The 15,339-nt window shown below is 39.8% G+C and overlaps 1 protein-coding gene, 1 non-coding gene and 1 pseudogene across 2 annotated transcripts; 1 reads left to right on the forward strand and 2 right to left on the reverse strand.

Moving 5' to 3' along the window:
- Positions 1-1,894: 1,894 nt before the first annotated feature.
- On the reverse strand, positions 1,895-2,751 carry LOC118642593 (annotated as a pseudogene).
- An 8,643-nt stretch (positions 2,752-11,394) lies between these two features.
- On the forward strand, positions 11,395-11,501 carry LOC118621181. The gene has a single exon (XR_004957645.1). It is a non-coding gene; the product is annotated as a U6 spliceosomal RNA (small nuclear RNA).
- A 24-nt stretch (positions 11,502-11,525) lies between these two features.
- LOC118641151 (olfactory receptor 11H4) lies at positions 11,526-12,547 on the reverse strand. Its single transcript, XM_036278224.1, has one exon. The coding sequence runs from the start codon at positions 12,528-12,530 to the stop codon at positions 11,532-11,534; it is 999 nt and encodes a 332-aa protein (XP_036134117.1). The 5' UTR covers positions 12,531-12,547; the 3' UTR covers positions 11,526-11,531.
- Between the last annotated feature and the right edge of the window lie 2,792 nt (positions 12,548-15,339).

Raw genomic sequence — 15,339 nt, forward strand, 5'->3', positions numbered from 1 at the left:
ACTTATCATTTGAGTTATATGAGCCTCGATACTTTGGTCCACAGACTGCTTCCTTATTAGCAAAAAGCCTTGTGGAAAAACTTACTTTGTCTGCTTCTGTAGGTCATTGTCCAGAGGAGAGTAAACACTAGTTGTGCAGCTTTGACTAATAATCATTATTAGGTTACATTAAAAATATTCCTTAAATAGACTTTATTTTTAAGAGCAGTTTTCGGTTCACAGCAAAACTGAGTGGAAAGTACAGAGAGTTTCCACATATACCTTCTGCCTTCACACAAGCATTTACTGTCAACATCCTGCATCAGTAGTATATTTGTTACAGTGAATGTACATTGACACATCATCATCACCCAAAGTCCATAGTTTACATTAGGGTTCACTCTTGATGTTGTATATTCTGTGGGTTTTGACAAATGTATAATGACTTGTATCTGCCATTGTAATATTATACAGAGCAGTTTCACTGCCCTAAAAAATCTTCTGTACTCCACCTATTCATCCTTCCCTTTTCCTCTAGCCCCTGGCAACCACTGATGTTTTTATTATTTATTTACTTATTTTTGTCTGAAGATTCTTTTTTATTCATTTTAATTTTTCAATGAAAGTTTACATTTAATACCATTTTGTGTTAGTTTCAGGTGTACAGCATACTGATTAGACTATCATATACTTTACAAAGTGATCCCCTGATATTTCAAGTATCCACCTGCACCATACATAGTTAAACAATATTAATGACTATTTTTCCTATGCTATACTTTACATCACTGTGACTATTTTGTAGTTCTTAATCCCTTCATCTTTTCCACCAAGCTCCCCAACCCCTGCCCTTCTGGCAATAATCAGTCTGTTCTCTGTACCTATGAGTGTCTATCTATTTAGTTTGCTCACTTATTTTGTTCTTTAGATTCCACATATAAGTGAAATAATATGGTATTTGTCTTTCTCTGTCAGAGACTTATCTCATAGCATAATACCCCCTAAGTCCATCCATGATGTTGCAAATCAACCACTGATGTTTTTGCTGTATCCACAGTTTCGCCTTTTCCAGAATGTCCTGTAGTTGGAATCAGAGAGTGTGTAGTCTTTTCAGATTGGCTTCTTAGGTTATATTTTAAAATTATATTGTCCTGGCCAGTTTTCTCAATGGTTAGAACGTCGGCCTGTGAACCAGAGTTCTGGGTTCGGTTCCCACTAGGGGCACGTACCTTGGTTGCAGTTTGTCCCTGGGCCCAGTTGGGGTCATGTGGGTGGCAACCACTGGATGTGTCTCTCTCACGCCCATGTTTCTCTCTCTCTCTCTTCCTCCCTCTATCCCTCCCGCTCTATCTGAAGATAATGCAAAAAATGTCTTTGGGTGAGGATAAAATAAAAAAAATTTTTAAAAAAATTATATTTAGAAATGTTTTTTAGTATGATTTTAAAGCTACATTAGAGAGTAAATATACCTCCTTATAGCATACAATAAACACATTTGTGTGACTTCATTTTGGACAAATGGATACTGCTAAGGACATTGGATACTGTTCACCCTTGTAGAAGCAATGCAGTAGGTTTGACTTTGAGTGTCTCGTAACCCATACTCTTTGGCCAGGTCATGGTCAAGGTTCAGGACAGAAAAAAATTGTTTGAGGATTGAATTTTGACCTTTTTACTAAATAATGGGGTAGTAATCGACCTACAGATAAACTTGCTTACAGGACTATGTCTTGGGTTAAGAATCTGTACGGTTTCATGCATTCTAGATAAAGCAACCATATGCATACATTTTTATTACTATGTAATATGTAAGTGATTTGTAAATTATTATAACTATCTCCCAAAGAATTGTGATCTCTCTCCCTTTTTTTTTTAACAATAGATCAGCTATTTAATTAGGTTCTTTGTAAGAAATTTAGAATACCATTTTGTGAGAATAAAGCCCATCTGTGAGAGCAAACACAGAGTGGAAGTAGCCCTGGAGCTGAGGAACAGCTTTGATTTTTGGCAGAATTTGCGAGTCCACGGCTTTCTGGTCAACCTTGCGCTGCTCTGTAATCTCTCTTTTTCTGTGTCGAAGATCTCACCCTCCTGGTGCCTGGGCTTGCGTAGCTTCTTCTTCTTAAAGCGAGCATCAGTGAGATGTTTGGGGATTTTCACACCACTGACATCAATTTTGGTGGAGGTGGCAATGACAAATTTCTGATGTGTTCTACGCAGAGGAACTCGATTAAGGGACAGAGGTCCAGTCACAGGTAGCAAGCCACTGCTCAGCTGCTTCAGGAAAATCACCCTCTTGCCTCAGTGGTGCCCAGTGAGGACGATCAGAATGGTCCCGGGAGTGATGCTGGTCCGCAGTTTTCTCACGTGCTGACTGAAGGGTTTCTCGCCCTGGCTCAGCAGCTTCGGAGGCACATCTTCAGTAGGATAATATCTAGGCATTTTGCGAAGTTTAACCACTCGGGTACCACCATTCTTGTCGCCACCAACTGGTTTTGTGACTGTAGCAAGAACTTTCTCCTTTTTCTTCTCAATCCTGGATTTAGCTGCGGAATACTTCCTCTTGTACATGGCCTTTCGGGAATACATAGCCGACCGGGAATACCTGCCAATTCCTCTGACTAGGACAGGGTTTCGGCTGCAGTGGGGCTTCCCCTTCTTAGGCGTCTTGGCCTTGAGGTTACCCTTCTTAACCTTGCCACCAGCCTCAGCCTTCTTGGCTCCAGGTTACTTCTCCTTAGTATCCGGCTTCTCAGGTTTTTCCCTCACCATCTTGCAAGATGGGAAAAAGCAAGAATTGTGATCTCTTGTAGGTAGGAAATATGTCTTTCTAAAATGTGTCCCTAACTCTAGCATGGTGTCTGTTTATAGAACACAATTAAATGTTTAATGAATAAACATTATTCTATTATTGATTATAATTTTCAGAACACATATATTTCTGTTCTTACCTTAGAATTAGAAGGTCAGGTTTTTCACATTTTAAAAATGTATTTTACATGCTTGTATTTATAGAGGAGGTAAATAAAATGGCTGCGTGGTCTTGCTTAACTTTGCTCAGAGCAGGATATCTGGAGAAGAGATTATACCAGTACCCATCAGATCTAAGGTACTGGGATTTTAGGGCAGGGACCCACTAGATGTGAGAGTGCATAGTTTCCCAGTGTGATCAGGGAAAACTATGCTTCATGGGAGATCAGGAATCCCAGTGAGGGTCAAAGCCTACCAGTCTTTTTTAGCCCTGTCTAGCTTTGCTTCTCTGTGTGCTCCTTTCATTGTCCAGACATTTCCCCTTTGCATGCCACGTGGTTGAACAATTGGGAGGGAGGACTATACCCTTTCTTTTATTTACTTGCCAGTTGCTGTAGCCCAATTCATAAGTTAGCAAGCAAAGGAGAGACCTCTTTCACTTCTTCACTGGTTCCTCCAAGACTCAGTTCCTGATAAAATTTATAAATGTTGATTGAGTACCTACTTTAGTATTGGATATAGCAGTATGAGAGTTTTAAGATGAATAGGGTGATACAGCTAGTTTAGTGGTAAGCCTGGGCTTAAATATGGGTCTCTAAGAGTAATGCTTTTGACACTTCTACTAGGCTGTTTTGTGGAGTTCTTATGTCAAAGAAAGAAAGTAAAATAAATTATGTGTTCTTATTTAAACCCACAAAAAGATAATGCGGGAAGGACTAAAATTCTAATAGTTAAGATTAGTATGTACAGTGCCCAATTCTCCTTATATATTTAATCCTCACCCGAGGCCTTTTTTTTTTTTTTTTTAATTTTTTGTTCAGATAGAGTGGGAGGGAGAGAGAGAGAAACATTGACGTGAAAGGTACACATCCAGTGGCTGCCACCCGTACCACCCAACCAGGGCCGGGGACAAACTGCAACCGAGATATGTGCTCTTTGCAGAAACCAAACCTGGGTCTCTGAACCGCAGGCCAATGCTCTAACCGCTGAGTCAAATAGGCGAGGGCAGTTTTTTATATTTTTAACATTTAGACTTGCCTATTTTATAGGAAAATGTATACTTGAAGATAAAACCATATCGATTTAGCCTTTCAATCTGTCCTCATATACATGAACATAATCAGTGTGATAGTTTATCTTTTTTTTTTTTTTTCCTCATCCGAGGACATTTTTCCATTTTTTTTTTTTTTTTTTGTACAGACAGAGTGGGAGGGAGAGAGAGGAAGAGAGAGAGAGGGAAACATCGATGTGAAAGGGACATATCGAGTGGCTGCCACCCGCACGACCAACCAGGGCCGGGGACAAACTGCAACCGAGGTACATGCCCTTAGTGGGAACCGAACCCGGGTCTCTCCAGACCGCAGGCGGATGCTCTAACCGCAGAGCCAAACCGGCCATGGCAATAGTTTATCTTAATATTTTAAAAAATATATATTTTATTGATTGTTTTTTTAGAGAGAGAGGAAGAGAGAGATAGAAACATTGATGTAACAACAAATCATCAAACAACAAGTTCTGACAAGGGAGTGGAGAACAGGGGATTCCAGTACACTGCTGGTGGGAATGCAGACTGGTGCAGCCACTATGAAAAACAGTATGGTATTTCTTCAAATAATTAAAAATTGAACTGCCATTTGACCCAGTGATCCCTCTTCTAGGAATATATCCTAAGAAGCCTGAAACACTAATCAGAAAGAATATATGTACCCCTATGTTCACAGCAGCACTATTTATAATCGCTAAGATCGGTAAACAGCCCAATTGTCCATCAATGATGAGTGGATAAAAAAGCTGTGGTACATATATACAATAGAATACTATGCATCTGTAAGAAAGACAGATCTCTTATCCTTTGAGATGACATGGAGGGACCTGAAGAGTATTATGCTAAGTGAAATAAGCCAATTAGAGAAAGACAAATACCATATGATCTCACTTATTTGTGGAATATAATGAACATGGTGGGCTGATGAACGAAATAGACGCAGAAAGAAATATGGTTCAGACTGACAAACCTCAGAGGAGGGGGGTGGGGGGCGATGGATGAGATGAACCAAAGACTTTATATGCATGTATGCATAACCAATGGACATAGACAACAATGCTGGGGGGAAGTGCGGGGGTGGGGATGGGAAGGAGTGACCCGTCCCGCAGGTCGAGCAACGAGGACTCTAGAGGGGGAGTGAGGATGAGGAGGGACAAGAGACACGAGAAATGGAGACAAGACAGGGTTCTGATCAAGTCTCGTTTATTCAGGGGAAATCCACACAATATATAGGGCAGGAAAAACAAGATCATTTGTTGCCAAGCGATAAGTTATTGAGTAACCACCCTGAAGCAGGGGTGGAACAAAAGATCAGCAAAGACTGGCTTGTTGAGTAAATGGTTCAAAATGCAGAGATAAAGCAGAGATATCCTGCCTTGGGGCAGGAGATGGCAGAGCAGATTTTAACAAAATGGATGCCATGCAAAATGTCTCCCACAAAGGAGGGTGTCTAGGGGGGAAAAAGGAGAAACATCTGTAACAAAAATAAATTAATAAAAATTGAAGAAAAAAAGAAACATCGATATGAGAGAGAAACATCTATTAGCTGCCTCCTGCATGACCCCTAATGAGGATTGAGCCCACAACCTGGGCATATGCCCTGACCAGGAATTGAACCAGGGGCCTCTCAGTACATAGGACGACGCTCAATCCACTGAGCCACACCAGCCAGGCTGTTTATCTTAATATTAATTCTCTTCCAAGTGTCTAGGAAGAAAAGTCAAACCTCAAAATGCCAGCAAGTGTTATTAAAAAAAATATGAGAAAAACAGCTTATTAAACTGAGGAGTGCATTGGATTGGTTTTAGTATGTACTTTTATGAAGAACTGAGATGGCTGCCTGGGGACAGCATGTTTGGAGAACTGAGGGAAAAAAAGAATCAGCACAATTTTGACAAGTTGTATTGATGTGGAATCAATATCCCAAGAGTTCATACAGTTTTTTTTTTTTTAATTTTTTTTTATCCTCACCTGAGGACACTTTTCCATTTTTTGTTCAGGTAGAGTGGGAGGGAGAGAGAGGAATAGAGAGAGAGAGAGAGAGAAACATCGACGCAAAAGAAACACATTGAGCCCTGGCCAGTTTGGCTCAGTGGTTAGAGCATTGGCCTGCGGTCTGGAGAGACCTGGGTTCGGTTCCCGCTAAGGGCACGTGCCTTGGTTGCAGTTTGTACCCGGCCCTGGTTGGGTCGTGTGGGTAGCAACCACTCGATGTGTCCCTTTCACATCGATGTTTCTCTCTCTCTCTCTCCCTCCCACTCTATCTGAACAAACTATCAAAAAATGTCCTCAGGTGAGGATAAAAAAAAAAAAAAAAAAGAAACACATCGAGTGGCTGCCACCCGCACGACCAACCAGGGCCGGGGACAAACTGCAACCGAGAAACTGAATCCAGGTCTCTCGGGACCGCAGGCCGATGCTCTAACTGCCGAAACAAACTGGCCAGGGCGAGAATTCATACAGTTTTAAAGCTATAACTATTTTTATCTTCAGGAACAATTCTGTTTTAGAGTAACTTAATTCCCCCAAGGTATTATAGAGAATTATTGATGGAACAGATTTGCTGTCCCTTAAGGCAAAGGTACACCACGAAATGATGTTTTTCTGACATATTAGAATAAACTTGAAGGAATTTGGAGGCATCTTCGTAAATTTTGGTTAAAAAATAATTATATTTTTATGTTCTAATAAAACATTTGCATAATATTAAAATTTATAACAAATTAAAATGTCAAATGCTGTAGCGTTTGCACTTTAACTAAGGTGTTAGTTACATATACATGTGTATATATTATTTAGCAACAAAGGTTTGCATGAGCATGGTAAAAATTTGATAGAATAACTGGTGAAGTGTTCATGGTCAGATTTGAAAGACAGGAAGGAGACAGGAACAAAAGTGCTGAGACCCTCCTATGTTTCTTTTACTGGCTATAATTCTTTTTTTGAATTTTTAATTTGTCTTTTATTTATTTAAAAATTTTTTTCTTTATTGATTTTTAGAGAGAGAGGAAGGGAGAGATAGAGAGACATAGAAACATTGATGAGTGAGAATATCTATTGGCAGCCTTCTGTATGTCCCCCACTGGGGATCAGGCCCACAACCTGGGCATGGGTCCTGACCAGGAATCGAACCAGGGACCTCTTGGTTCATGGGCTGATGCTCAACCACTGAGCCACACCAGCTGGGCCTACTGTGCTATAATTCTTACATAAATTGTCTCATTTTATCCTTATGACATTGTTACAAGATACGTTATGTACTCATCTTACAAAATAAGGCCCTAAGAGTATTGTTGATTATATTTCTCAAGCTGTACAGCAGTAGATGAAGTGAGATGCTCTCCAGGTTTAAAGAGCAGCCTAAACATAGGTGCAGAGATGACAGAGAGTGGAGTACTTAAGTTAAGAGTTGAGAGTTCATATTGGGAAGTGATGAAAAATCAAGTAGGTTTAATAGAACCATTTTATGAAGGGTGTTGGATGCCAGACAAGAATTTAGATATGTTGACTCTGAGAAGCAGAGTGAACCATCAGTGGGGATGCATGTAGAGATGGGAAGCTCATCATCTTCATACACTTCTTCATTGCTTGAATTTGTACAATAAATACACATTACTTTTGTAAGTTAAAAAATTGAGGTAAAAGTATATTACACACATTTTGAAATCTTACTATATGCTAAACATTTACTACTGTTGATTCTTAATCATGCAAAGACCATCAGGAACACATTTGTAATTGAATAAAGATGGTTTTATTGATTTCTTTGTTTTATTGTTGTTAATCCTCACCTGAGGATATTTTTCCATTGATTTCTAGAGAGTAGAAGGGAGGGGGAGAAAGAGAGAGAGAAACATCAATGTGAGAGAAACACATTGTTCACCTCCCACACAACCCCAAGCGGGGCTGGGGATCAAACCTGCAACCCAGGCATTTGCCCTTGATCTGAAATCAAACCCGCAACCCTTTGGTCTAAAGGCCAACACTCTAACTGCTCAGCCGAATTGGCCAGGGCATTGGCTTCTTGCAATGATGGAGAGCATATGCTATGAGGAACATTAGGCATCTCAGTATGAAGATGTTAGAAAGGATTTACTATATGATTTGGGCTTGTGTTGGTCGACTTTGAGGAGAATTTAAGGAAGTATAGGTTTTCTCTGAATGCTGTCAGAAAATGGAGGACAATTCCATGGCTGGGTATCTTAATTTTTATCTAGAAGGCAGTTGGGTAAAGTTATACTTGGTAAAGAGGCAACAGTACTCATATTAGCCTAAAGAAGGGGATGTTTGGTCTTTTTTTTTTTTTTTTTTGTGGTTGGGATAGTGTTCTTGATTTTATCTATAGTTAGACATTATTATAGAGTGGTCTTGTTTTGTCTCGATCAATTGTCAAAGAGTGGCCTTTCTGATGTTGGCATTCTGTGAAATTGTTTATGTTCAATAGGATTGACCCACATCCTGGCTGGGGTGTCAGGAGCTCCTGGGAAGCACCAAGGACTACTGATAATGCCAGGCCAGTTCCCAGCTGCCAGGGGCTACCTTCCTCTCTGTCACTGTGTGTTGGGGATCTAGAAATGAAAAAGGCAATTCCCCAGGGGAAGTGCATGTAAATAAATAAATTACACTACAGCATGGTACCTGTAATAACAGAAGTGTTAAAAGTAGCTTCAACAAATTATTATTTAGCATGTATCCATGTTAAACTTCTTTTTTTAATATTTATTGATTTCAGAGAGAGAAGAAGGCAGAGGAGAGAGAGATAGAAACATCGATGAGAGAGAACATCAATTGGCCGCCTTCTGCATGCCCCCCACTGGGGATTTGGCACACAACCTGGGCATGTGCTCTGACCAGGAATTGAATTGGAGACCTCCTGATGCATGGGTTGATGCTAAACCACTGAGCCATACCAGCCAAGCTGTATCCATGTTTCATATTAAACTAACCACAAAGGAATTATATCTCTAAGAAAATTTGTTGAAAGAGTTCCTTCTGGTATAGAGAGATTTTTTTTTCTCTTAATAGAGATAAAGTGTGTTTAGATAAGACTGCTAGGCTAGGTATAAGAAAGGAGTGTCTGTTAAAGTTTATAGAAAGGCTAGTTAAAAGTCACTGCACCTTAACATACATTAAACACATGCAGTCTTTTTGTACATCCATTATACCTAAATAGAACTGTTTTTTTTTTTTTTTTTTTTAATCCTCATCCGAGGACATTTTTCCATTTTTTGTACAGACAGAGTAGGAGGGAGAGAGAGGAAGAGAGAGAGAGGGAAACATCGATGTGAAAGGGACACATCGAGTGGCTGCCACCCGCATGACCAACCAGGGCCGGGGACAAACTGCAACCGAGGTACGTGCCCTTAGAGGGAACCGAACCCGGGTCTTTACGGACCACAGGCGGACGCTCTAACCGCTGAGCCAAACCGGCCAGGGCAAGAACTGTTTTTAAAGAGCTACTGCATCTTTAACTATAGATACTACACTTTTAGAAAGTTCACATTACACCACTTTGTCTTTTATGAAAGACCTACATTAGTACCTGTTTTTGCTAAGTAAAAGAAATCCAACGATTTTCCCTTTTAAATTAATGGTAATTGTTTCTTCTCTTTATACTGTAATTGCCTTAAAAAAGTTTTCATGGAACACTCAACTTTTTAAAATATCGAATTTATTGGAGTGATATTGGTTAATAAAATTATATAAGTTTCAGGGGTACAATTCTATAATACATCATCTGTATATTTACCACCCAAATCAAGTTTCCTTCCATCACCATTTATCCCGCCTTTACCTTCTTCTACTTCTCCCTACCCTCCTTCCCTCTGATAATCACCATACTATTGTCTATGAATTTTTTGTTTTGTTTTGTTTTGTTTAATCACTTTACCTTTTTCATCCAGCCTCCCTCCCCCTCCCCGCTGACAGCTGTCAGTCTGTTCTCTGTATCTATGAGTCTGTTCATATTTTGTTTATTGGTTTAATTTGTTCACTAGAACACTCTACTTTTGGGTAGTGGGGGATACCTGTACTTGGTAAAGGCCATTAGACTTGTCCTAAAACTGATGATAAATCTTTCAGGAAAATAACTTCCCTGATGTAGAAATCCCATTTTATCATTCCAATAAGGACAACTTAAAAAAAAAAAGTCAATACAAATGGCTAAGAGACATACGAAGAAATGCTCAACATCACTAATCATCAGAGAGATGCAAATTAAAACAACTATGAGGTATCACCTCACACCTGTCAGAATGGCCACCATCAACAAATCATCAAACAACAAGTGTTGGTGAGGGTGTGGAGAAAAGGGGACTCTAGTACACTGCTGGTGGGAATGCAGACTGGTGCAGCCACTATGGAAACAATATGATGTTACCTCAAAAAATTAAAAATTAAACTTCCATTTGACCCAGTGATCCCACTTCTAGAGATATATCCTAAAAGCCTGAAACACCCATCAGAAAGAATATATGTACCCTCTATGTTCATAGCAGCACTATTTACAATAGCTAAGATCTGGAAACAGTCCAAATGTCCATCAGTAGACAGATGGATAACGTAGCTGTGGTACATATACACAGTGGAGTACTATGCAGCTGTAAGAAAGAAAGATCTCTTATCCTTTGAGACGACATGGAGGGACCTGGAAAGTGTCATCTTAAGCGAAACAAGCCAAACAGAGAAAGACAAGTATCATATGATCTCACTTATTTGTGGAATATAATGAGCATAACAGTCTGAGGAATGGGATAGTCCCAGAGACGTGGAAGTGGGATACAGACTGACAATCCCCAGAATAGGGAGTGGTGGGGGAGAGATAAACCACAGAACTTCTATGCATGTATGCATGAACAATGGACATGGACAACAAAGCTGGGGAGAGGGCGGGGAGGGGAGTGAAGGGGGAAATCAGTGGGGGAAAAAGGAGAAATATCTGTAACAAAAATAAATTTATTAAAAAAAAAAAAGAAGAAGAAGAAGAAATATGTCAGCCCTAGCTGGTTTGGCTCAGCAGTTAGAGTATTAGCCAGTGGACCGAAGGGTCACAGGTTCAATTCCCAGTCAAGGGTATGTACCTGGGTTGCAGGTTTGATCCTCAGCCCCAGTTGGGGTTGTGTGGGAGGCAACCAATGTGTCTCTCTCATGTCGATGTTTCTCTCTCTCTCTTTCTTCCTCCCTTCCTCCCTCCATCTCGCTCTTTCACTCTATCTAAAAAAGTCAATGGAAAAATATCCTCTGGTGAAGATTAACAACAAACAAACAATTTACTGCATATCTAGTGAATTAAGGCTTTTGTAGTCAGCCTAGGTATTTAAGCTGGGTATAATTCTAGGAAAAAAAATATGTCCTCTAACTGCTCAAAGTGAGGATTAAAGACCATTGAAAGAACTTATACAGTGCTCACTTCAGCAGCACATATACTAAAATTGGAACGATACAGAGAAGATTAGCATGGCCCCTGTGCAAGGATGACATGCAAATTCATGAAATGTTCCATATATATTTTTTAAAGAATTTATATATCTCCACCTTATTATTTATTAGAACTTTGAAGTAAGACAGATTTTTTGCTAATTCTCATTCTGAACAGAACATTTCTCAGAGCAAGTTTCACATCTTTATTACGAAGACTATAGATCAGGGGATTAAAGAGAGGAGTCATTATTGAATATACCAGGGTGAGGATCTTCTGCATCAAAGTTGGGATGCCATATGTGGGGCTTACATACATTACCATGACTGTCCCATAGAAAACAGACACCACAGCTAAATGAGAACCACAGGTGGAAAAGGCCTTTCTCCGGCCAGCTGCAGAAGGGACCTGAAAAACAGCTCTGAGCAACAGAAAATAGGATCGAAGAATATACATAATAGTGAAAAAGAGAACAAGGGAGCTCTGAGTATAGAAAATAAATTCAGTAGTGGGAGCTGGAGCACAGGACAGAGCCATCAGTGGGTCCATGTCACACAGGAAGTGATCAATGATATTGGATGCACAGAAGGGGAGTTGGGAGATGAAGAAAATGGGGATTGGGTAGCCAAGAAATCCAATGAGCCAGCATAGAGACACCAGCATTCCACAGAACTTCCCAGTCATGATGGTGGGGTAGTGCAGTGGGTGGCAGATGGCCAGGTACCGATCATAAGCCATTATTGCCAGGAAGAGACATTCTGTTGTGCCGAGGGAAAAGAAGAAATAGAACTGGAGGAAGCAGCCAGAAAATGAGATGGTCTTGTTTTTGGAGAGAATGTTGGTTAGCATGATAGGAACAGTGGAGGAAACATACCAGATCTCAAGGAAGGCAAAGTTTCCCAGCAGAAAGTACATGGGGGTATGTAGTCGTGGGTCCCATCTCACTGCACAGATAATGGCTCCATTCCCCAGCAAGGTCAAGACATAAATCACCAAAAACAGTGAGAAGAGGAAAATCTGTATCTCCCAGCAACCGGGGAATCCGAGGAGAACAAACTCGGTCACAACATGTATTGCTGAGCTGTTCATGAGTCCTAAATCTATAAAGAAGAAAGACATGAGTGTAAATCCAAGTTGCTTTGCTTTGTACATATCTTTTTTTTTTTTTTTTTCCTCACCCGAGGATATTTTTCCATTTTTTTTTTGGTACAGATAGAGTGGGAGGGAGAGAGCGGAAGGGAGAGAGAGAGAGAAACATCAACGTGAAGGGACACATCGAGTGGCTGCCACGCGCACAACCAACCAGAGCCGGGGACAAACTGCAACCGAAGTACATGCCTTTAGTGGGAACCGAACCCGGGTCTCTCCGGACCGCAGGCCGATGCTCTAACCGCTGAGCAAAACTGGCCAGGGCGCTTTGTACATATCTTAAGGACTTTACTGAGAAGGAAACTTAAACTCTACAGGAACAGAGTAGCTGACTGGATAAGAAAGCATGACTCGCCCTGGCCAGTTTGGCTCAGCGGTTAGAGCTTCGGCCTGCAGTCCGGAGAGACCCGGGTTCGGTTCCCGCTAAGGGCACGTATTTCGGTTGCAGTTTGTCCCCGGCCCTGGTTGGTCGTGCGGGTGGCAGCCACTCGATGTGTCCCTTCACGTCGATGTTTCTCGCTCTCTCTCCCTTCCTCTCTCTCCCTCCCATTCTGTCTGTACAAAAAATGGAAAAATATCCTCGGGTGAGGATAAAAAAAAAAAAAAAGAAAGCATGATTCACATATATGTTGTTTACAAGAAACCCACCTCTCAACAAAAGACTCACATAGGTTGAAAGTGAAGGGATGGAAAAAAAATCTTTCAAGCAAATGGAAAGCAAAAAAAAAGCTGGGGTAGCAATACTCATATCTGATAAAGTAGATTTCAAAATGAAGGCCATAACTAGAGACAAAGAAGGCCACTACATAATATTGAAAGAATCTATCCAATAGGAAGATATAACTTTGGTAAACATAAGTGCACCAAATAAAGGAGTACTAACATATATTAGAAATAGTTTGGAGGACTTCAAAGGAGAAATCAACAGCAATACAATCATAGCAGGGGACTTCAATACCCACTGATATCACTGGATAGATCTTCTGGACAAAAATTAACAAGGACACACAGACTCTAAATGAAGCACTAGATCAAATGGATTTAATAGATATCCACAGAGAATTACACCCCAAAACTGCAGAATTGACATTCTTCTTAAGTGCACATGGGACATTCTTAAAGATAGACCACATGTTAGGACACAAACTATGTCTCTACAAGTTCAAGAGGATTGAAATCATATCAAGCATCTTGTCAGATCACAATGGCATGCAACTAGAAATCAATTGCAACAAGAACATGCAAAGACATTTGAACACATGGAGGCTAAATAGCATGTTGTTGAACAATGAATGGGTCACCGAGGAGATCAAGGAAGAAATTAAAAAGTTTCTGGAAACCAATGAAAATGAACACACAACAACACAAAATCTATGGGATGCAGTGAAAGCAGTTCTGAGAGGGAAGTTCATAGCACTACAGGCCTATCTCAAGAAGCAAGAAAAATTTCTAATTGACTGTCTAACTTCACAACTTAACTAGAAAGCAAACAGAAAGAAAACCCCAGAGCAAGTAGAAGGAAGAAAATAGTAAAGATCAGAGCAGAAATAAAGGAAATGTAGACCAAAAAAAAAAAAAAAAAAAACAATTCAAACCATCAATGAAACAAAGAGCTGGTTCTTTGAAAAGATAAACAAGATTGATGGACCCTTAGCTAGACTCACCAAGAAACAAAGAAAGAGAACCCAAATACACAAAATCAGAAATGAAAGAGGGAAATAATAACTGACACCAAAGAAATACAAAAGATTGTTAACAGATATTATGAACAATTAAACAGCAACAAATTTGACAATCTAAGCAAAATGGACAAATTCCTAAAAACACATAGTCTCCCAAAACTGAACCAGGAAGAGAGAGAAAACTTGAACAGACCAATAACAACAGAAGAAATTGAAGATGTAATCAAGACTCTCCCAGCAATCAAAGCCAAGGCCTGGACGGCTTCATGGGGGAATTTTACAGAACATTCAAAGAACTAATACCCATTCTCCTCAAACTACTTCAAAAAATTCAAGAAGGAAGACTTCCAGAATCATTTTATGAGGCCAGCATAATTCTAATTTCAAAACCAGAAAAAGATACTACAAAGAAAGAAAACTACAGACCAATATCCCTGATAAACATAGATGCCAAAATCCCAAACAAAATACTAGCAAATCGATTCCAGCAATACATCAAAAAAATTACTCACCATGACCCAGCAGGTTTCATCCCAGGGATGCAAGGCTGGTACAACATTCACAAATCAATAAATGTGATACACCACGTAAACAAAATAAAAGATAAAAATCATATGATCATATCAATAGACACTGAAAAAGCATTCGACAAAATCCAGCACCCATTTCTGATAAAAGCACTCAGCAATCTGGGAATAGAGGGGTCATATATCGACATAATAAAGGCCATATATGAAAGACCTACAGCCAGCATCATACTCAATGGGCAAAAATTAAAAGCATTTCCCTTAAGAACAGGAACAAGACAAGGATGCCCACTTTCGCCACTCCTATTTAACATTGTACTGGAAGTCTTAGCCACAGAAATCAGACAGGAAGAAAAAATAAAAGAGATCCAAATGGGAAAGGAGGAAGTGAAACTGTTATTATTCACAGATGACATGATACTATAAGTAGAAAACCCCAAAGACTCCATCAAATTTTACTTGACTTAATAAATGAATTTAGCAAAGTAGCAGGATACAAAATTAACGTCAAGAAATCGATGGCATTCTTATACACCAATGATGAACTCACAGAAAGAGAAACTAAAAAAA

This window comes from Molossus molossus, unplaced genomic scaffold (genome assembly GCF_014108415.1).
Source record: "Molossus molossus isolate mMolMol1 unplaced genomic scaffold, mMolMol1.p scaffold_m16_p_1, whole genome shotgun sequence".
Taxonomy (NCBI): Eukaryota; Metazoa; Chordata; class Mammalia; order Chiroptera; family Molossidae; genus Molossus; species Molossus molossus.

Excerpts from the sequence above, each read along its gene's own strand:
- LOC118641151 (XM_036278224.1), bottom strand. The coding sequence starts at position 12,530 with ATGTCTTTCTTCTTTATAGATTTAGGACTCATGAACAGCTCAGCAATA.